The sequence below is a fragment of the Platichthys flesus genome, chromosome 11, assembly GCF_949316205.1.
Source record: "Platichthys flesus chromosome 11, fPlaFle2.1, whole genome shotgun sequence".
NCBI classification, from domain to species: Eukaryota; Metazoa; Chordata; class Actinopteri; order Pleuronectiformes; family Pleuronectidae; genus Platichthys; species Platichthys flesus.
Window position 1 is genome coordinate 6,163,385 of NC_084955.1, and position 22,254 is coordinate 6,185,638.

Below are 22,254 nucleotides of genomic sequence, written 5' to 3' on the forward strand. Positions count from 1 at the left end.
CATTACAGGGGGAATATCATCAAATCTGCCATTTGTCTGCATTGACATAAGGAATGTCGAGCATCTTGTTTGGTGTAGGTTTCACAAATAATAGTATCAGGAGTTTGAAAAAACTGACGAACAAACTATTTAGAAGAAAGACTCAAACAGACTTAAAGGAAAGCACCTCTTCTGTTAAGGAGGACATTTTTGGAAGTCGAAAGAAGTGAAACATCGCCAAGAACAAGTTCTCCATGATCCCACCGAAACATCAAACGTCTTTATATATATATTACTACATTATTCTCACAATATTATGATTTTATTCTTATAATACTAAGACTTTATTCTGTCTTTTCATTAAATTGCATTTTTATCCTGAGAATAGTAGGACTTTAGTCTTGAAAGCTCCAATTGTTTGTGTGAGTAAGAAAAACTAAATGAAGGGCAGTGGTGTTCGTCCTCTTGGAATAAATGTATGCAAAGGACATGCAGCAGTAAAACAGGAACAAGTGTGCAATGGAGGCACAGGGATGAAGGAAGAATTACAAAACAGTGAAACAACAAAATGTCCAAACAAGGACGATCATTAGGAACATTACCCCTAAACTATTATTGGAAATCATAGGAAGTGAACTGTTAATTACAATTAGCTCTTGCATAGTGAAAACATTTGCCTGGTCTCTGTGTGTTGATGAGTTGATGATAAAAAACCATGTAAAGTCAACAGCTGAATTTCCATGGTTCATTCAATAATGGCATTGATCTAACTTTACAGCTTTAATTTATGAGGGGGCAACGTCCTGCTGCTCCTCTGTGTGAGGTTCACTGAGCAGCCGATTTGATTATCAACTGCTGGTGATGTCATTCTATCAGGCTTCGTTCATCGTGAACCTCATAAAACAAACTGTGTTCAGACCACATTATAACATCGCGAAGCATCCGCCTAAACCAAAGTCCTTCATGTTTTTCTACTTTCGATTTCACTGGGCATGTTCTTACCTCTTCCAGCAGTCGAGTGACAGCGTCTATGTCGCTGTAGGTCTTCGTCATCTGGCCCACTCTGTCAGCACACAACACTGCACAGACACAGAGACAAAGAAAAGTCTTTATGAGTCAGACAGGGCGGCATGGTGGTGCACTGGTTAGCACTGTTCACCTCTCAGTGGCTTGGCCGGGCATTCTCTCTGCCCCGTTTCTGAATGGCTTTCACCGGGTATTCCGGCTTCCTACACCAGTTGACTTATTAATTACCATCGATAGTGAGACTTTGGAGAATGTTAAGGACTTCACATATTACTGTAGCCTCATAAGCAGTGCCTGCACTGCCGAAAGGGACATCAAGGCCCTGCTCAACAAGGCAAGAGGGGCTTACAGTCGACTCCACAACATCTGGAAGTCCAGTCCTGTACAGCTCTAACCACAATTAAGATTAGACTATGAACCGCAATGTTGAGTGTGTACTCTTATGTCTATGTGTGTGTGGAGAGTGGTACAGAAAGTCATGAACAAAGTCAATGTGATCCAATGGCCAGAGAAAATATCCAATGATGAACTGCAAAAGAGGACGGACTGTAGGAGCATGTCACTGGATATCAAGATGCAGGGATCAGACGGCTCGGCCATGTCCTGAGGATGTCCACTGATAGGATATCAAAAGCTGAGATGGACTCCAGGTGGCAAGGCGGGGCAGGCCAGACACAGGCTGACACAGGCAGAGAACTAGAGAGCTGGGTCTGTCATAGAGCTTGACCCAGAGTGGGGTTAGGTTAATTGTAGACTCTTAATTTTCCATAAGTGAGAGTGTGAATGGTTGTTTGTTTCTATATGTTGGCCGTGCGAAAATGGCACTGAGCTGTCCAGGGTGAATCCTGCCCCCAACAACCCTCAAAGGATAAAAAAGATGACTGTGTGTTACTGTATACAATTCACAGTATTCCAGGCACATACTAGTTGCATTAGAGCAGCTTCACTTCTTCTGCAGTATTCGACAATCAGTCAACATTCTACACGTTTTCTATAATAGGTGAGAATATGTTGCTAAGTGTGTGTAATTTGTTCCTTTTGTGGGCAACAAAACTGATATTTTCTATCTACACCTGCAGTATCTAAAACCCTGTGATAAAATATGATGCAGAGCAGGAAATTGACATATATTTGACCGAACGCCTAGTTTCAAACAAACACTGGGGTGTTTCTAATATTTACCCTACTCCACCTTCACTGATAAAAATGAGGTGGACGGCAGCCAATGTTGTCAACTGATAACCTAACTCAATTTTACAGTTATTGATGTGTGTAGGGCCACAGTAAGTTCATTGTGAGCTGCTCAAAATGCACTTTCAGTCCAGAGGTCAAAATTCCAACGGGATCTCGGTAACATCACATTATGATACATCACTTCATCATTCGAATTTTGTTTGAGTAAAAAGTTGAAAACGTATTACAGTCAAATTCAACCAGGGGTAAATAAGATAAGAAGGTGTAGGAATGTTTTTATTTCATCATCTTTCTGTGTCATTTGTTATGTGCCAGGAGTCTCAGTGAGATGCCATTACAACACATGACAATTTGACTATTTCAGTTTTAGCAGAAATAAGCAGATGTCATGCTACCAACTCCGAGGGCCTCAGAATGCAAAATAGGGCTGCCGAATTCAAATGAAGTGTATTATCTTATCCTCACTCATCACAGTAAGTGCATGGCTGCTGAAAACAAAGGCACAAGATCTCGGCTGACTGTGCTTTAGTTAAGAACATTCCACATCATTATCATCCATTATTAAAAACACGCCCTTTTCAAAACAAAGGGGAAAAGGCGTTCATGCCAATGAGCAGTTTCAGGGGCATTTAACTCTATTGTTTCGAACTTGTTTCAGGATTTTGTTGTCATTAGGTTGAACTTAGGTGAGTAAAGTTTGAGTTATTTGAGCCACATGGTAACAACAACATGATAAAACATGCTAACAATACTCAAACTCCTTATAGAAATAAATTTTTTAATATTGTAATTATTATCATTGCTATCATGCTGCTATTTATGCACAGCATATTATGTGTACAAGCTTGATAAGGTTTGCTGGAACACTGGCTTAAGTAGCCAACCATAAAGCTACACTCATACCATGGTATGATACAGTTTTCAAGGACTTTGATCAGACCAAAGCGTTTATTTCTAAAAAACGTTTATCTTGCTATCGGCCCTAAAATGAGATTGTATACTTGATAGCACAAGGTACAGCCTGTTATCCTGTCATTCTTTCCGTCTGTTTTCTTTCTATTGAAAAACATACCCATTTATTTCACCCCACCCTATTCAGTGTATTTCCGTAGGTGTATATATATATATATATATATATATATATGCACACATGGTAGGCAGGCTAACTTCCATCAGCACAATCTAGTGATAGTATACAGTTTGATAGGGAAGCAGCACAGACAAGGTTGAATAGAATAGTATCTGGGTTCTGGGATCTCTGCCAGACAGCAACTCAACAACACCAAGAATAAAACAGAAGAATTTCCTGGTTCCTTAGTGAGAGCCGAGACTCATTTCTTTAATGATTTACTTTATTAGGCGGTGAAGGAAACACACCAGCAATCGGGTGTTGTATGAGGAGGTGTAACCTGATGCTGGAAGATGATCAGGATGTTTTCTTGGTTTTATTCTGAGAGCAGGTAACTTTAGACAAAAGCTCCCTTTCCTTCCTTGTCACTTGGAGGACAAGATGAGAAAAATGTTCGTCTTTGAATCATGGTCACAGCAGTTGCTATAACCCGCCTCAGAGCTTGAAAAAGAGAGTTTTTAATTAAAATGCAATTAAACCTCAATGTGAATCCATTAGCAGACTCGTTTTCTGTCAGTCTGCTTCGCAGCGGGGGGGGGGGCCAAGTGAACCAGAGGTCTGGAGATACAGACAAATCTAGCAACCTAATAATCCTGACTGCTACTGGGCAACAGACAACACACAGGTTCAAAGACAACAAGCCGTCACCAACACTGGACTGAAAAGAAAACTTTTTAGGTCTAAACCTTTGCCCAACAACGTCTGTGGAATTGAGTACTGCTTCTTTATTGTACCTGGGTTGATATTCATCTTGATATAAAACAGGTTTATTCCAAAGTAAGTGGAGACATGAGTTCAATGCATTTCTCCAAATGCTTATGATGTGCATTCTCAAATACAGAGCAAAGAGGAACCATTCATGGTTGTTTGGAATTCTCCTATAATCTTCGACATTTTGTGATAAAAGCTAATTTTAGCTGTTTATTTCAGTGAAGCAAATGACAGCAGTCATCCATTACCTGCATGACAATATGTCAGGTGTTTTTAAATTCCCAAACCGATATTTGAACACATCCTGAGTCAAATGAACCACACCGTGCTGAGACCAGATCCTACACAAACATGAAGGACTGCACCTGCAGGATAAAGCCACAGGAGACATGATACTCTTCAAACTGTTTATCCAATAATCCCTTTCAGATTACATAACGCTTCAAAACTAAAGATTTAAGAATGATGAGGTAAGATACACAGTGCAGGACTAGAACCAAGAAAATTATGTGCACATCAGAGATGTTGCCCAGAATCAAAGATGACCATCTACCTTCACACAGAACTTGTTGCTCTTCATCCATCTCCTCCTGCTGCTCTGTACTTCCACAACTGGGAAGACCGACATATTCCTCTTCCTGTTCCACATTCTCCTCTTCCTCCCGCTGCTCTGTACTTCCACAACTGGGAAGACAGACATACTCCTCTTCCTGTTCCACATTATCCCCTTCCTCCTCTTGCTCTATACTCCCACGACTGGGCAGACAATCATAATCCTCATCCCATTGGTAGGAATTGTCCAGGTCGTCCTCAGGAGATGTGAGCAGTGCCATCCCTCGCTCCAGCCTGACGGCTAACCAGCAAACCACAAAACCTGCCGGTGCAAAGCCATGGCTCCTACCTGTGCTATGTGCACCTAAGGGTGTTTGTTTTTATATCTTAAAATCAATAGCTACTGTGGGTGTGCCTAGATTTGAAAGTAAATGACTATCTAGCTTGTGTTAAACTTGGAGATAAAGTGTTGATAGTGTAAGTAATGTGTTTCTTGTTATGTCTGCTGCGAATGTTTCTTAAAGTGTCAGTATCATTTGTCTACTGTGGTAGCTCTGTGACTAGATAAATCCAGACTCCTCCCCTTCTTCTCTGTGACTGGTCAGTTCATGGCCTGCTCTACTTTACCACAGACAGGGGGGGGTGTGAACGAACACATACACGGGAAGCTTTTCATCGACAAATAAAAAAGCAGACAAAATAGGTTAAATGGGTTTAACCCAACAGGAAAAAAAATCTTTAATATATCTCTTTATCCCTTCTATCTTCAACTGATCATCCGTTCAGCCTTTTCTGTTTAACGGGGTGGAAATGGTTCAGACATGAACCAGCACGAGCTGCTAAGTGCTAACCTGTTACTCTGGTGAGTCAAGTCCATAGAGAGGAAAGTCCTCAAGTGTCACCCTCCTCCAGAGAAAATACCTTGGTACAATCTGTTCAGCCTCTATGGTGACAGGGCAGAGCAAACAACAATGGACATGTGCACCTGTTTCCAGGGTGGGGCCAAACACAGTGAAACCTTCACAGGTGAAAGGATAGTAGACACATACAGTATTTAAGTAGAGGTTATGGTAATTGTTGGTTGTTTGTTGTGTTTTTTAGATGTTGTTACCATCTTAGTTTCTATTTTACTTAAGTTGGATACAAAAACGTATGGTATCAGAATGGAGAGACACTAGAATTATATTGCATTCATAACTTGAATTTTATTTCTTTATTTCTGCAAATACTCATTTATTTATTTTGTTAAGTTTACATACAAATTCTATTTGACACATATCCATTTGAGCTGAGGACCTTTTTGTTGCGATTCAAGCAGTCAAACCTTTTTCCTAATAGTTACTGCTCAACTGTTATAATTACTGCAATTAGAGTTGCAAACTGATGCCAGCTCAGTACTGTCCAGCATGCTTGAGTAACTCCACTCAATGGTCGTATTGACGCAACAAAAGAGTCCTGGACAAAAAAATCCTTGGCCTCAGAGCAGTGTTTCCCAACTCCCATTGCTTTTCTGGTCACATTCACTCTTTGCACTCCACTTGTTGTGGGTGGTTTTGGAATAAAAACATCTCTCAACTTGTTTCCTTTGACTCAACGACTGCAGCAGCCTGACAAACAAATCAGCAATAGAAATTGACCTTCTATCCTCCAATGATATGTTTGATAACTCAAGATATAAGGGGATAATATTACACATTTAAACCTTTATAGACTTGGAAACAAACACATAGCAGTGCAGAAAACAACATCCAAACTTAAATGCTGAAGCAAAACTACATGTTTTGGGTCCCAGTTTTATTCTTTTCATGCAACCATCCCTCCCCCCTGTCACATCCGCACTGAAATAATAGTCTGCCTTGTTTCTCAGCCCTCTGTCCTGGTGACCCTCTGCCCAACCAGCCATTTGTTTTGAAGGTTTTCCAAAAGTGCCAGAGAATATTTGGCAGACTGCTATTGACAAGAGTGGCTACGGGCAGAATGCAAATCACTGGGCTAAATATAAGCACAACCTACTTCCACATCAGAAAAAAAACGTCCAGGCAGCTGCTTTCTATTCCTGCCTCTACACTCCACGACAGGCTGTATCAGAGATCCTTCACACCCCTCTTCATTTTGTGTTTGATCAGTTTGACATCAAGCACACAAAAACCTGTCGTCGGTGTCTAGCAGGACACACTTATCTCTGAAACAGCCCAATTACCAACAGACTGGAAATCAAACCTGAGCTGACAGCCAAAGCTGAATAACATTGCAGATGCTGTAGCTGCACAGCTTCACACTGAGGAGGTGCTAAGCCCTCTCTAACGATTATGTAACTATTTTCTACCGAGCATGCCTGATAATAGGGTTCGCATAACAACTAAAAGATCACACATTATTTCTCCATCCACCAGACCTTCACATTCAAATCTGAATTCAACCAAATGAAAATCAATTATTGCAGGCGATAGCTAAGTTTCATAGATCATCGAGACATGGATCATAACGGGCTGCATCACACGTGACAACAAACCCAAAGACAAGAGGGGAGAGAGAGCAAATGATAGAAAGGTGTAGAGAGGGAGGAGGGAGGGAGGCTGGTAATAAACCTACCACTGCTATAACATGTCACATGGCCAGGCATCCTCTGTCCTCCACCTGGCTGTGTGTGTGTGTGTGTTTGTGTGTGTGTGTGTGTGTGTGTGTGTGTGTGTGGATCAATCTGTAGAACTATTATTCCCACAGTTGTCGTAACTAGCTGGGGAACATAACATAATGCACTTGAACAAATTCAACGATGACTGGCTAAAGCTCTGTAGCCAAATGCTACTCTTTATACTGGTTGGTTTGCAACTGTTTTGCTTTGTTGTGGTCTCTGAAACCAATGCTACATTGACATTTTAAGCAATTTTTTCTCTCTGTCCACTGTGTCCAAGTTTTCTCAACATATATATTCTTACAATAAACATGGGAATATGTGACCTGTAGGGCAGCATGGTCCAGAGCAAAGACAAAATAACCGTGCAAGTCGCACTTCCTACATGTACACCGGCAGTCACAGAAGCTTCTCCTTTGGCTCTAATTCTGGAAGGCACACTGACTCAGCTGCCACAGCGACAACACCTGTTACATCACCTACAGTGTCCAGCACGTTGTCTTTGACAGAAACAAAGAGGAAGAAATAAGTCATAGTTGTTTCGAGCCTTTTTCATTCCCTGCTAATAAATGAGGGTTCAAAATGTCACCTGGCCCTACAGGACATTCAGTATTCATGCCACATTTATATCTAATACAGAATTGTTTCCCTAGCGTATAGGCTGCTCCTGTCTTGTTTTGGTACACTCTGAGTATTTTATCCAGCAATAGATAAGCTCCCCGTCGCAGCATCCAAGTTTATGTACAGTCCCAACAACACCAAGTACTGTGACTCACAGGTCAGTGCATGTAACTGTAGCAGACTGCTGCCTTACCATCAGTGCACTCTTCATAGTACCAGTCCAGTTCATAGTAGTCTGCCTTGACAAACCTCTGGCCTCTGCTCTGGCTTCGTCTCATCATCATCACTGATCTACACACAGCTGTATGGTTTCCAATGTCCCAGCATACTTAGCTGTAGCATCTCCTCCGCTGGTCGGTCAGTGAGTGCCAAGTACTGCTACCCCAGCATGCTTAGCAGTGACCAGCTGGCGCTGTTGGTGGGAGTCTGGCCAGGCTCGTCATATGTTCTCTCTGCCCCTCTCATTACCAGCAAACTGTCAGCCTGCGACGCTCCATGTTTGTTGTTGTGCTGGTGCCATTTTTTTTGTGTGTCATCTTATTGTCCTTGGTCGATCAGGAATTCCTTATTCCTGACAGTCATTGTGCCTCCTTCTTTAATCTCTCTCTTTCTTCTCTGTCCATCAGTTTGACTCAGTCACTCCACAGCTTCAGTCCGATCAGATCCTCTATCCTGTTCATATCCATTTAGAGCCTCATGTCAGTTTATGCTCCCGCCAGTATGTCCTCTGTCCGAGTCTTTCTGAGGTCAAATTATAACCATTGTCCTCCCTTTTGTAACAGCCCTTGCTCAGTGTAAGCACTACCTCTACACATGGACATCTCCTCACAATGACTCAACACAGAGGTACAGAGAGTGAGCGAACAGCAGCAGCAGCAGCAGCAGTCACGGGTTTTGCAGCAGAAGTGATGAAAATCATGACACAGTGGGGTGGGCGGGTTTATAGAACGTCAACAGCCAATCAGGCAGAGCAGTATCCGCAGCTTGCTCCCACCCCCGTTCCTATGTAAGCATCTATCCCTCCTCTCCTCTACTTTGTCCTTCTGTGCCGTTGCTATAGTAACCAGGCTCAGACTCCGAGGCCTGAGGCTGAGCAGCATGTAGAGGAGAGTTAGTGTAGTGTTGGAAGAGGTGACGTGGCTAGCCCAAAAATGAATGAGCACAAAAGGTATTCAGTGATTGGCTGTTTTATCAGTGGGAGTGATGAAACGAATACAGGCAAAGACAATGCCAGACAGAGAGCAGTGGTCTGATCTCAGCAAAAGCCAAATGCTAAGAATGCCCGAATCAAAGACAACAGCTAAATTCAATGTCAGCCAGATACTGCTTCTAATGACAGTAACAAGTTTTAATCAACACACATGCTAGCAGGCTAACAGCACACTGCCAAACAGATGCTTATAGGAGAAAAAACTAATTTGGTTCTGTAATGTGTGTTGTGTAACATAGAAATTCCTCCTGATTAATGTATTTATATTTATTTAGTAATAAAGTTAGAACTAGATCCATTACTGCATCAGACCTTACTTCTGTGATTCAGTGATGTAACATCAACTCAATACTGCTCAACATGTGCTATAGTACTGCTTGACAAGGCATTAAGTATAACTACACTCATTGTGTAATATGAAAAGTCAATATACATACACATCTAGGATATCTTTTATACTTTTTTGTGCAAAATTGCAGTTGCTTTGAACTATAAAATTATGATAAAAACACTACTATATATATTAGTGGTGGGGACCCCTGATTTACCTCTCTTTTTTCTACTATAGTAATAGTATTATTACTTACACTAATTTGTTTATTTTTCATCCTAGTATAAAACCAGTATTAAAAATGTGGTATGCTTTGTCTTTTATTTTGTGTTATATTTGGGTGTGTTTTGCATATAAGCCATTACTGATTTCTACCATAGTCCACACATGAATTAAATATTTATGTTGTGTAAAATAAACTACCCGCTGTATACAAGACTTAAGAAACTTTCTTTTAAAGACAAGTCACTTTGCCTAATTTGAAAGCATGTTGTCACTTTCATGAAGAGGACTAACTCCAGCATGTTAGCAGCTGGAAGCAAGCAGCTACAGTAGCAAGCAGCTAGCAGGGACAAAATGCTCTTCAGTGGAGTTTGCATCTCAAGGCCACATTCTGAAAGAGACAATGTCCCTTAGGCAATATTTGTGGTGAGTGAGGAGCTAATGACTAAGAAACTAAAATTCAATTTTTCTGTGAAGGAACGTTGTTGTTTTGCTGCAGTTCTGCTATAAACCGATAAAGTCAAATTGTTCCAAAGTTTCAGATATGCTGCTGATATGTAACAATATATTGGTAAAACACTGAGGTAACCACAACAACTGTCTTCTGGCCTGGGATGAAAAAAATACAAATTAAATTTGAGGGATGAATTACTGTCTAGGAACTATAGAACTACCATGGTGAGCATCATCATCATCACATCTTGCTAATATTCCAGCAATAGCATTCTAGAGAATGATTCCGTTTGGCCCCACAAAAGTATTTAATAAAAATTGAAATGCCTCTTGATTTCCCCCCCCCCCCCAATATAAATGTGGTACAGTGAATAATCCTCTGAGGTGAACAATCATCTAAAGGAAATAAAGATCACACCTCTTTATTGTTGAGCCAGAATCCCATATCTTTAAGAAATCATATATAAATGTATGATAGTATATAATTTGTTTCCAATGGTTGATAATAATGGTCACCAGCTACACAATACCTTGACTGGGAACATTTACCAACCAGAAAACAACCTTCTCTGTTGACTGAGTCACAACATGGAACTGCTCTCAGGTTGTTTTGTGTTGGTCAGCTGCCTCCATGTCATCATCTCCTCTAACGTCCTTCTCAACCAGTAGGTGACACACTTGAATTAATGATAAACCACATGGATGGTATAATGTTGTGCACGTGAACCACTAACTTAAAGCCTTATTCAGCAGTTTCAGAAACTGGAGCTTCACGTTAAGATGAAGTTTGAAGGTAACACGTATTATGCTTAAGACCTATACAACCCTTTAAGGTGGTTAGTGTGGTTAACAATTTCATCGAAGATAAACTGCACAACAAAGCTCAAATTAAAGACTTTATGACCAGGATGAAACCAGTATAACCCCTTCACTGCTCATCAGGCATGGGTCTTAGGGAGTCATCTGCAATAATGAAGAGCAATGTGCCTCCACTAGGGATCGAGAAGGACTTGGAACTAACGCAGTTACAATAAAGCACAAAAGTAAGGTTGCATCTTTAGTAAAGCAGCCCTAGCAGAATATCCTGTATTGTTTCTTATGTAACAAGGCCTTGTCATTGCCTCTTAGCCTGGCTGACTGATCAATGTCAAGTCTGAGGTGTCCATGTCGGCATGGGGACTCGAGGTGAAGTTACAATTCTTCGTTGAGTCTATTTATAAGATACTGGCCTATTTTTAGATCCTTTTTTCACTCTGAGTATCTCTTTAAGCCGACATGAATTAGAACTAAATAATTGATTGTGAAAAGAAAACACTTTTCCTTGGTGTGTCCTGTGCACGTGTAAGCCTTCCTGTGTGAGGCATTTGAATGCATGTGAGTGTGTGTTGCTTGAGGGCAACCACAAGACAACTTTTACTTTGATCAGACACATGAATAACAACACAACAGAGCAGTGAGTGCAAAACAGCAGCCACCAGAGACCAGAGACCGGTCAGGTGTGTTTGTTGTGGCAACCATGACCAGCCGTCACAGCCACACTGTGTCGGGCATGTGGCCATATCTCTCTGTCCCTTTCTCCCTCTCTGATTCCTGCTCAGTCAAGGTCAATATGAATCTGAAATATCAAACAACTCCATCTTAAATCCTCAATGACCCTGTTCAGTAAAAGTTCCCTGAAGGTAACATCTAAAAGTCGATTAGTCTCTAGTCTGACTTCACTTTTGAGCTTGGAGTTTTTAACATTTCAGCAACATATCCATTAATATATGAACAGTATATGATGGACTTACAGAAGTATTTGAGGGTCTCTTCTATCTGTTCAGTGGTCAGTTCGAGGGCGGAGTCGGGGGCCACCAGTGGCGTGTGCAGCCAGTCATCTTGGTCGTAGCCGAAGATGGTGTCAGCCCTCAGCTTGTAGACCGGCAGCTGCTCTTCCAATAAGCTGATGATCTCAAGCTCTGGCAAATCAGTACTGTTACACACATCTGAGGAGAGAAACAGAGAGACAAAAATATTTTCTTCAATCTTGGAATGCAGATAGGCAGTGGAAATAAGCAATGTTGTAATAACAGGGAGCACGTTGTTGATGGGCACAGTGCCAATTCTGGTCATTTAATTGATTGGATAATCCTATTTTCAGTTTATTTTGAAGAAGATATGTCAGCAGTTTATTTAAATTGAAAGTAGATGATGCTCTCTAGTGGCCAACTCAGGAACTAGCCAACTGCTTGTTTATAACTTCTTTGTAGCACTCAGGAAAGGTTCATTTATGTCCCATTGCATCCTCAGGTAAATCTAATTAAATTAGTAGCTCGGTTTAGTACCTGCACTGCTTATCTTAGATGGTATTAAATAATAATAATAATACAAATGGAGGGATACATGAAAACAATTATGTGAGAAATATAAAAATAATGTATGTATACATACATATATATAAACAGTACAAATATCCCCTATTATGTAGTCTAATAATTTCTCAAAACTCAATAAAAGTAATGCAACAGTATCACAAACATCACAATACATATTTGTTTCCTTTGTTTACGTTCTAAGTATTTATTTATCTTCTCTTTCTGTAGAGAGCTGATAGAGATTCAGTATACATTTGACAAAGGAACATTAAATGTGCAAGTTGGGACGGTTGGAAGGGAAGTCAACACCCTAACTTCGAGTGACTGCTGTCAAGGAAAAGTCATAGATAAAAAAAAAAGATTCTGAGACTTAAAGGATTAGGGATGACAGTAAAAAATGAACAACCTCCAGCAGTGTTTTTCTGACTGGGTAACAATGTAAAGTTGCTGTAATTCTTTGTGGTCACCAAACCAGTCCCGTCTACTTCAAACCACTGACTCAACAGTACATGCCTGTGCTGCAGTGGAAAACTACATCATCTTACCTAAGCTTTGGGCTATGTGCCTCACTGCTCAAACATCACTTTAGTGAGCTACTGAAATACACACATGTTAAGAGAGCATATTCTCTCTGTTCACACAAAGACTTTAGGTATGGGTGAATTTTTCTTCGGAAATGTCCAGAAGAGAAGCTGCTAGACAGAATGAGGACGAAGACACAGTCCTCCTCTATTTCTGTCTCTGTGACCCTCATCTGCAGTCTGTCCCTCTTTCTTCATCTGTCCATCTATGTCGTTCAAACAATGCTGTCTCTCACAGTTTGCTAATCCAGACTGAATGACTGACTGTGCTGAAAAGGGAAGGAACCCACACACACATACACACATACACACAACAGCTGGTGAATCATTCTGTGAGCACAGCCAGTGAGGTTTCAACACAGGAATAAGTATCAGACTGTGTTAAACTTAACATTGACTAATGTTTTTACTAATTTGAGCATCCGAGAATATTGTGATGACTCGATACGATATTCTTATTGTTATTATTTATCCCATGACAATACATTCCTTTAATATATTTTCATGAGACACTGGAGCAGACAACAGCTCTGTTAAGTCTGAGCAAATTGTTTTATTTTGTCCTCTTTTTTATTCTTTATCTGTACACTGGTAAAAGTATCAACCTATAAAATTGTTGAAAACTCTTTTAAATCATACCAAATAGTATTGAAACAAACCTGATCCTGAAGAAGATGTTACTCCTCATTCACAAGATTTCCTCGTGCACTGATATGAAATATGACCTGTGCACTACAGCTTCTAAAATGAGGACTGATTGGATGTGGACAAGGATAATAATAGCACAAACCCGTCGTGCAGAGTGTTCTGACAAAAGGTCAATGGAGACAGAAAAAAGGGACATTGTGTGTGTGTGTTGTACCAGATAAAGAAAAACCATAGTCTCAGTTCTATGATCTCCTTCTGTCAAATCAAAAGAAGCATCATAAAATAATGTATTAACTTCTGAGTTATATTGCATCAGTCTGTAGTGCAAAACATGTTAACCAGGACTGTCCAAAGTACAACATAAACACACTCTCTGTGGCAACAGTGTCATTGACTGAAGTGAATATTTATCTATTTGTGATGTTTTTCTCGGTTGCTGTTCTTTGATAAAAGTTTGAGACAATAAACTATGATATCCTATTTCTTACAGGTCGTCTTTACAATTTGTTTATAGCAATGACATATTAGGGGGTACTTTTTTAGTGAACTTAAGTAGTTTAACAATCATACGATGGCTCAATTTCAAGTTTGACTGCTTAACTTAGAAAGCTTGAGTTTGAGTCACATATTCAAATGTAAATATGGACAGCGGTCACAGAGAAAAGAAGCTGCAGGGACATGCCAACATTAATAGCAGCTATAGGAGCCACCAGACGAAGAAAGTTCAAGTTCAAATGTAAGAATAGGCCACTGTGACACTGTCAATCTCAGCAATCACCTGAGCAACATGTGCATAGGACACAGACAAGGGTCAACCTACAGAGTAGGACATTAATGGAAATACACTGATAATAATGACACACAGCCATTTACTGTTTGGTCCAAACAAAGGAAATTTTCCACTTGATCAACACATGACCCAACACTGCACACAGTGTTAGTGTAAAGTATCACTACACTGACTCTGTAAATGAGGTCACCGAAGAGAGAAGAGTGTACACTCTACTGGTGTCCGACCGTAGAGTCACATGGATATGACTTTTCAACCGTTCCCAAGACGAATGGCTGCATCCTGCCAGGCTGCAGAAGAGTCGACTCAACCTTTCCACAACACTTTCACTGCAAAGTTTAAAATCCAAACCAAACTGCAACTTTTATATTCATCTGACTTTTTAAACTAAATGAAAATGCCGAACTTGTAAAGGCACATCGCTAGATAGTACAATGGAGAGAAAAGGGAGGAACCGACTCACTGATTAACAAAAACAAACACACAACAAAGGGAAGAGTGAGAGATAGACACAGAGAGAGAAGTCTATCCCGGTGTTATCCAGTCTTGTCTTAATCATGACAAGTGACCAGCTGAAACTGGCAGAAAACCAAGCCGTGCAGTGAACTCACTCATGGTGCCTGAAGCCCGACAATCGCCGACTCCCCTGCCCTCCGATCACATTTTCCACTGCTCCTGTAGACGGCAAGGTCGCAAGAAATAACAGAGAGGAAAGAGGGTAGGAGGGCTGAGAGAGAGGAAGAACAAGAGAGGGGGAGCGTAATAGTTTTAGCGGACGGCACTGTATGAAGGGGACGGAGAGAGCACGAGAACAAGAGGGAGAGAGAGAGAGAGAGAGGGGAAAAGAGGAAGGGAGGAGTGAAGAGGGGAGTCTTGAGCCAAACTGGTTCGTCATGCCTGACATGCCAATGATGGAATCCACATGGACCGCCCAAACCTCCCTCTGCCCCCCTCTCTCTCTTCTTCCCAACAGACCCAGCTGGTGTCTCTCTCGCTCCCCCTCTCTCTCTTAGGTAAACACAGTTTAGATAAAACCAGGCCTGAAGCTGTTCGTACTGTTTTCCTATCCATGTTTAAAGCTGCTCCGGCTGAATAAACCTCTATATTAGACTCTTACATGGATACATGGACCCGATTACAGATGAGACTATGCTACCTTCATTCTGAAGATTAGATGTGCATGTTTAAAACAGTATTCACGGCTCAGCGACAGGTCCTCTGAGCGGATTTTAACATTGTCACACAGCAATAGTCATGGCCTACACAACACAAGCCAAGCTGCAGCAGAAAAGCTGCCCAAACTCCACTCAGTGTGTTTTCCATGTAATCCTAACCGATCCCAACATCTGGCAGCAAACCTAAGCCAGTGCACAATAGAATTAGATGAGGATTAAACAGTGGTCTAAAAATTAAGTGTTTGTGAGTGTGTTACTCAATTTCCTTTAAACGTGACTGGTTAGGCTGTGTCACATTAAGTTTGGAACAACATTTTTAATTCAAAAGAGCTTTTATTAGTTTTTATGAGCACCTCTGAATATAACTTGTTACCGATCCATAATAAGATGTGAGTGAGGAGACGGGGGGAAAAAAATCTGCTGTACTTTCAAATTTCTCAATATTTCCTCCTCTGTGTAATTCAGCTACTTGGTGGCCTCTTGGTGGTTTCTGCTTTTTAGTCTATCACTGTCCTTTGATGATAAAAGCCACATCAAGCATTTCCACACCCATTCCATACAACCAAATACTTCTATGATGTAGCTGCAGCTCGGGCCTGTTCATAAATAGACTGGGCTACAGTTGAAAGCTGCTGCCGCTTACGTCGACGTGGTCAAATATCACTGTCCATGAGGTGTACGTGAGGGCGACTGTACTGAGCTGTTCAGATGTCACTAACACTGTAAATGTCTGAGTCCAGTGTGTGTGCACAGGTCTTCACCAATGTGTTAGCTTGAATAAGGAGAATTAGCACCAAATTAGCACCAGTCCAAGGAAAGGGAAGTAGCACATGTTCAGTCATAGGGAAACTAGCTTTATACCAAAAATAGTAAAAAGGCCAGTTGCACGTGTGGAGAACCATCACATTACATTGGGTTGGGGTTACGGAATGTAATTTCACTGATTTGTTGTTGGTGTCAGTCAAGAAAGTTCCCCATTTGATCTCATTAGAGACACTGATCCAAAACCAGTCAGTTAGAAAATAGGGCCCTGCTCAGACCTGGTATCCACGTTTGTAGTCTCCTGTTACCACATACAAATCATCACAGCCGTCAGTTGTGTTCGCGATGACAATATTATGTATTTTCTGAATTCACAGATTTGTCCGATAACAATGTTTGTGTGTCTACACAAGCCAGAGATTGATAGAGAAAGAGAAAGAGAGTGAGCGGAGTCAGGAAGGACTGAATGAATGAATGGCGAAGAAAGATTTCAAGAATCTAAGAAAAGTAGCGGGTCAGAGGACGTCAGCTGAGTCGTTAGTCCTTCATATTTGGCCGAGAAAACTTTATGTTCACACAGTAAGAATAATGTAAATGGTAGCCTCATTAGTGCTGACCATTTGTGATCTGATCACTCAGTACAATGTTATATCACTAAACTGTGCCACTGAAGTATTAAGTAGAAAACTTATAAATGGATGAAGTATTTCTTATAAATTAAATAAAGATACCTTTTTAAATATCCTGTGTCATGTAGCATCTATAAATGTGGTGGCTGGAAACAATCAAGTGAAGAGGAGGTCTAGACATGACAGGACATGAGGCTGTAACAGAAATGTAAACATGTGATGTCATACAGCCTTTCACAACACAGAGAGAAAACAAGGTGCCTACTTTTCTGCCTCTGTGCTGCAGGGTGAAACTAATCTGGCCAAATGTGTCACTGTCTTCAACCACCAAACACATTCAGATCAGCCTGTTGGTGCATGCAGTTAACCAGTCTCTCGCTACAGTGGATCATTTACACCTTCATGTACAATAACACTGTATCCATGACAAAGGTGTAGTTTATAACAGGGTTCATACACATTTTGACCGATGGATTTCCATGACTTTTCAATAACTTTAAACCAAATTTCCATGACCCAACATTTTGTGAAATCTCGGTGTATACGCGAAAAACTGACAAAAGGTAGTATTCAAACTAACAATGAGAATTCCAAGGTATACAGTATACCTTAAATGACACAAACGCAAGTATGCTCAGCGTAAAAAATTCCATGACTTTTCCAGGTTTTCCATGACCGTACGAACCCTGTTATAAGTACAACAAGTTCATTTAAAATCCTATAAAATGAAAACACAGTTCAGATACTCTGAGAGACGGCTGTAGCAGCACACATAAGTGAATTTGCCAACACAAACATAATAGTTTTGCTCACTTTATCGCGACTCCAACAGCCAGGTCAATATAGTTTCACGTTACGTAGCTGCATCTCGACTGTGTGTATGAAACGAGTGAACAAGAACCAAAGTCAACACAATGGCTGTTTTAGCACGCTTCGGTTGGATCCCAGTCAGGCAGCAGACTCAGCAGTTTGAATTCTGCTCTGCTCGTCCACTTACATAACTTTGCCTCTGTCTCCTCTCTGTCTGCCTGTTTGTTCCTGATCCCTCTCTTCCTCGCCAAGCATCCCATAATTTTCACAGTTACTCAACTCTTTACATCACCGTTGGCTGGTAACCACGGAGAATCAGCCTTACGCCCAGGAACTGCCCCCATGGCAATGAGCTGCTCCATTCAGCTCTTTGTGTTCATTTTTCCTGCAGACCTTGTGAAAGAGTACACACACACACTAAATCTCACACACACACACACACACACACACACACACACACACACACACACTCGCTCACTAGCTAACTCCTAGGATATCTTCAACTAGAAAAGTAGGCAGGAAAAGATAAAGAAAGATGAGGTGGATGAACAGTCACAGAACTAACTTAGAATAGAAAGTTTGTTATGGTGTTCTTATCATACCAGCAGATGGCAGCAGTGACCTAGCCACCTCCACAGTCTTGCCCCTGAATGACTGTACTGTTAAAGACACTTGATATTTACCACAGAAGGACATTTCCACATGTGATATTACAATATATGAGTGTTGCTCTATTTGCTGTTGCACCAACATACAACCACTCTTGGTCAGTTTGAAATCAACAAATTAATAAATTCGCTTCTTTTGTCATTTAAACTTTGACATCAACCAAAAAAAAAATCATTACAGATGAGTATACAAGACGTTGGCCGACATTGAAGTCCAACAAAATTAAATCTGAAATAGCAACTCCTGTGGGACCCTGGAATCTAAATATATTTTTAGCACTTTGATGAAGATAAAGAAACAGTTTGAGCAGACCTGGGCATCAATCACGCTTTGCAGGACGACTGAGACTGACTGCACTATACTGTGTTACATCCTTTTCATATGTCCAACATCTGCTTTCATAAGCATGGTTGAGTGGCATGCAGTAGTAGTTACATGAAATGTATTTGGGGGATTTTTGAATATTTATAAAATGTCATTATCAAAACTTCATGTCAGAGAAAATTGAGGTTTGATATTTCCCAGTTTATCCATAAAACTACATTTAAAAAAAACATAAATGAAGAAATTAAATATTTTTTTTTACATAGAATATAAACATTCCTACGATATGATATAGACAATAACAGGTCTTCCTTAATTGATATAATGGTGAAATTCTGTATACTGCCATTCTCACAATATGACTCTGAAAGGCTAATATCGGCACACCGATAAATTGGTCCAGCTCTCTCAGCAGAGGCCTCTTCGGAATCAGAATCCATTTGTGAACATGTAACAAATTGCATTTGTGGAGTAGAAAGTACAGATATTTTCTGATATATGTAGTGGAGTAAAATAAATATACTCGCGTGAAGTACAGATACATGAAAAATGTAGTTAAGTACATCACCACACTGCAAGACAGTTGAATAGATGGATGGACTGCAGGGCCAAGTATGTGTTTGTATTCAAGGTAAGAAACTTTGTTGCCTGAGGGGACTTTTATGTTGAAAACAATACAAGGAACTCAGGGTCATGGGGTGTGTGTTTTGGAAGACCTTTTCCTGTCATTTGTGTGAGTGAGGAACTGCCATAATCCAAATCACTGCTGAACTCCTGCTTCATTCTAGCGCTGTACAAGTGCTTGGAAATCTTTAGCACCTTACTGTGGCCAGGCCAGATTCAGATGTTTCTCACTACACTCAGTGGAGACATAGCATGGTTGCACTTATCAGATAGAGACTTTGCTGAACAGCCTGGAGTCATGCACATATTCTAATGCCCACACAGTCTTACTGCAGTCTCAGCTCCGTCTTGTATGAGGACTTTAGAGGCTGATTCTAAAAGGCTGATTCCATCGTCCGTTTTTGTTTCCAAAAATGTGGGCATGGGAAATTCCAGACAGCTGCGTAATTAAAATGTTAGCATCGAAACACACTCATCTTTTCTATGACATCACATCAGCTGTTAGAAGCATCTAATTCAGATGTGCAAAGAAAGAGGATGTGCCACGGCAGGGCTGAAGTCTGACCACTGGACACAAGACATTAGTGATTCTCTGCTCCCCTGGAGAGGAGGATGGTGGAGAGGGGAAAAAAGGAGGGGTGGGGGTGAAAGAGTTGACAGAGACCGTCCACTGGGAGCCCTTCTCTCGTTCCATTGCTGGTTTATACAATGAGCTGAGGACCCATAGCGCTGCTTCACTGACAGGATGTGACATGAGACAGAGGGGTCACAGAGAGGGACAGTTTCTCACAGCTACACACAGCTACACACACACAAGCACACACACACACACACACCATCTTCAGCCTGCACTGATCCTCCCATCTTATTCTAAACCATCAGAGCTTAATGTCTGTTATTGTTTGAAACCTATAATTGGGTGAAATTACATCTTAAAATTTGTATAGTATGGTTGTGCACTGACTTTAAGGACAGCATTTTTGGAGAGTTGAATTACATATTTATGCATCATGTGCTGATTCACCAACACCGAATGGATTCCAGTGCAATTGGTCCACATATGGTTTTAACACATGCACGTAGCATTACCTGTAATGGTCTCTGCATCTCTGTAGGCGGCCGCGAACTCCTGGAGTGCAGCCGGTAGACTCTCAGTCTCACTGACATACTCCTCCACCTCACTTGCCAATGGGAGCCCTTGGTTGTAAAGATGAGACGTGCATAGGTGGTCCAAAGACAGAATAGGGGGTGGGGCAGTGGAGCAGGAGCAGGTGTGGGGAGGAGGAGTCTTCGGGTCCAGCTTGACGCTGAGTGGTTACCGATTTAAGGCGGGACCAGCCATGGACTAAAGTCGGACTTGCCAAAAGTAAAATGGGACAAACTAGATTCTTCCTGAGTGCATTATTGGACTTGAAGTGTCTCACCAGCACGAGACAGGTTGCTCCGGGTGCAGAACCAGAACAATGCACTTGGTCGTACAGAAGCTTTTCAATGCATTCCTGCAGGAGAAAAGAGAAGAGGTCTGTTAGTTTTCAACCAGTTGCTGTTATGAATGGCACATGTGTAATATAAAAATTAAACGTGCATTAGGCTAAATATTTAAATATAAAACTAATTTTTCTAATATGTATAAACAATATATTACTTTTACCTTCCTGTTTCCTAAACCACACTAAGCAGTAGTATTTATAGACATTGGGTCAAAATCATCTGCATAATGACTGCTTCGTACACAGAGCACGTGATCAGGTGTGGATAATTATAGATGTGAGTGACTCTACTTCACACTGATATCAGTTTATTAGGTTTAATACAACAGTCCTATAATAAGTTTATAATGTCCTGTGTTTGCTCTCAATGTGTCAGAAGGATATAGATTTATTTTAATAGGGGCAATAATCGTAATATTGGTTACAATTGCACTAATCTAATGTTCTGTTGCTCTCATAAGGGGAGTAGATATAATATTAAAAACTTGTAAAATATATATAAAACCAGCCTAAAATGACAATCTGAATGTCTCTGGTTCAGAATCAACAGAAACTGAACATCATTGATTGAACTGATTTATTGTATACCTGTTACACTCTGGAGGTGTCTAGTCACCCATAATAACCTCTTTACTGTGTGTATGTTTAAATCTCATTAATCCAATGCATGCAATACGAAGCAAGTAAATGGATTTACTTAAAGCATCAAAAAGATGAAACAATATCAGATTAAAAAAGGGATGACCCAACGTTACTAAGAACACTTCACATGAAATAAAACAACGTCTTTTATAACTCAAACCGGAATATTGAGAGAGTTTTGCTTGGAGTGAAGCTGAATATTGTCCGGACACCAATTCAACAAGACCCCTCCCCAGATTTAGCCACTGATGAACTAAACAACGGGTGAGATAATTCTTATAATTGTCAATTATAACAATAAACTTGACTGAAAAGCTCATGAGGGGAACACAAGTACAACACAGCCAAAACACACAGCCCCACACTAGTGAGGAACTCGGCTACGTTTCTATTTATAGTTCAACCCTTCAGCTTACACACACATGAAGTAATGTCTCCATGATTTTAAAGGACATTACAGTTACTACTTGTCTATCTCTTGCCTCAATGTCCTAAAAGTCCCCACAACATGAGAAATACCTTGACCACACACACATCTCAAGTCAAGCTGCTTGACATGTTCACCCGACTCACTCTCTATCACCACTTAATAACACAGCTGAGGGTTTCTGTTGTACCACACCTTCCTTTTCCTCCCTCTGTATTACTCCTTTCTTTCTCTCCATCTTTTTTTTCCACCTTCCTCTCTAGTTA

The 22,254-nt window shown here is 40.7% G+C and overlaps 1 protein-coding gene across 6 annotated transcripts in view; it reads right to left on the reverse strand.

Moving 5' to 3' along the window:
• LOC133965564 (trafficking kinesin-binding protein 1-like) overlaps nt 1–20,715 on the reverse strand; it is a 35,482-nt gene extending 14,767 nt beyond the window's left edge. For 2 of the 6 annotated variants that reach the window (XM_062400181.1, XM_062400182.1), the window contains exons 1-2: nt 4,593–5,064; nt 982–1,058 (exon numbers count right to left, since the gene is read on the reverse strand). In XM_062400181.1, coding sequence (XP_062256165.1) covers nt 982–1,058; nt 4,593–4,872 — 357 coding nt within the window. In that variant the 5' untranslated portion in view covers nt 4,873–5,064. Of the gene's footprint in view, nt 1–981; nt 1,059–4,592; nt 5,065–11,853; nt 12,049–15,047; nt 15,285–20,518 lie in introns of those variants that run through there. The other 4 variants (XM_062400180.1, XM_062400179.1, XR_009923879.1 and 1 more) reach the window with 4 other exon arrangements.
• Nucleotides 20,716–22,254: the final 1,539 nt, after the last annotated feature.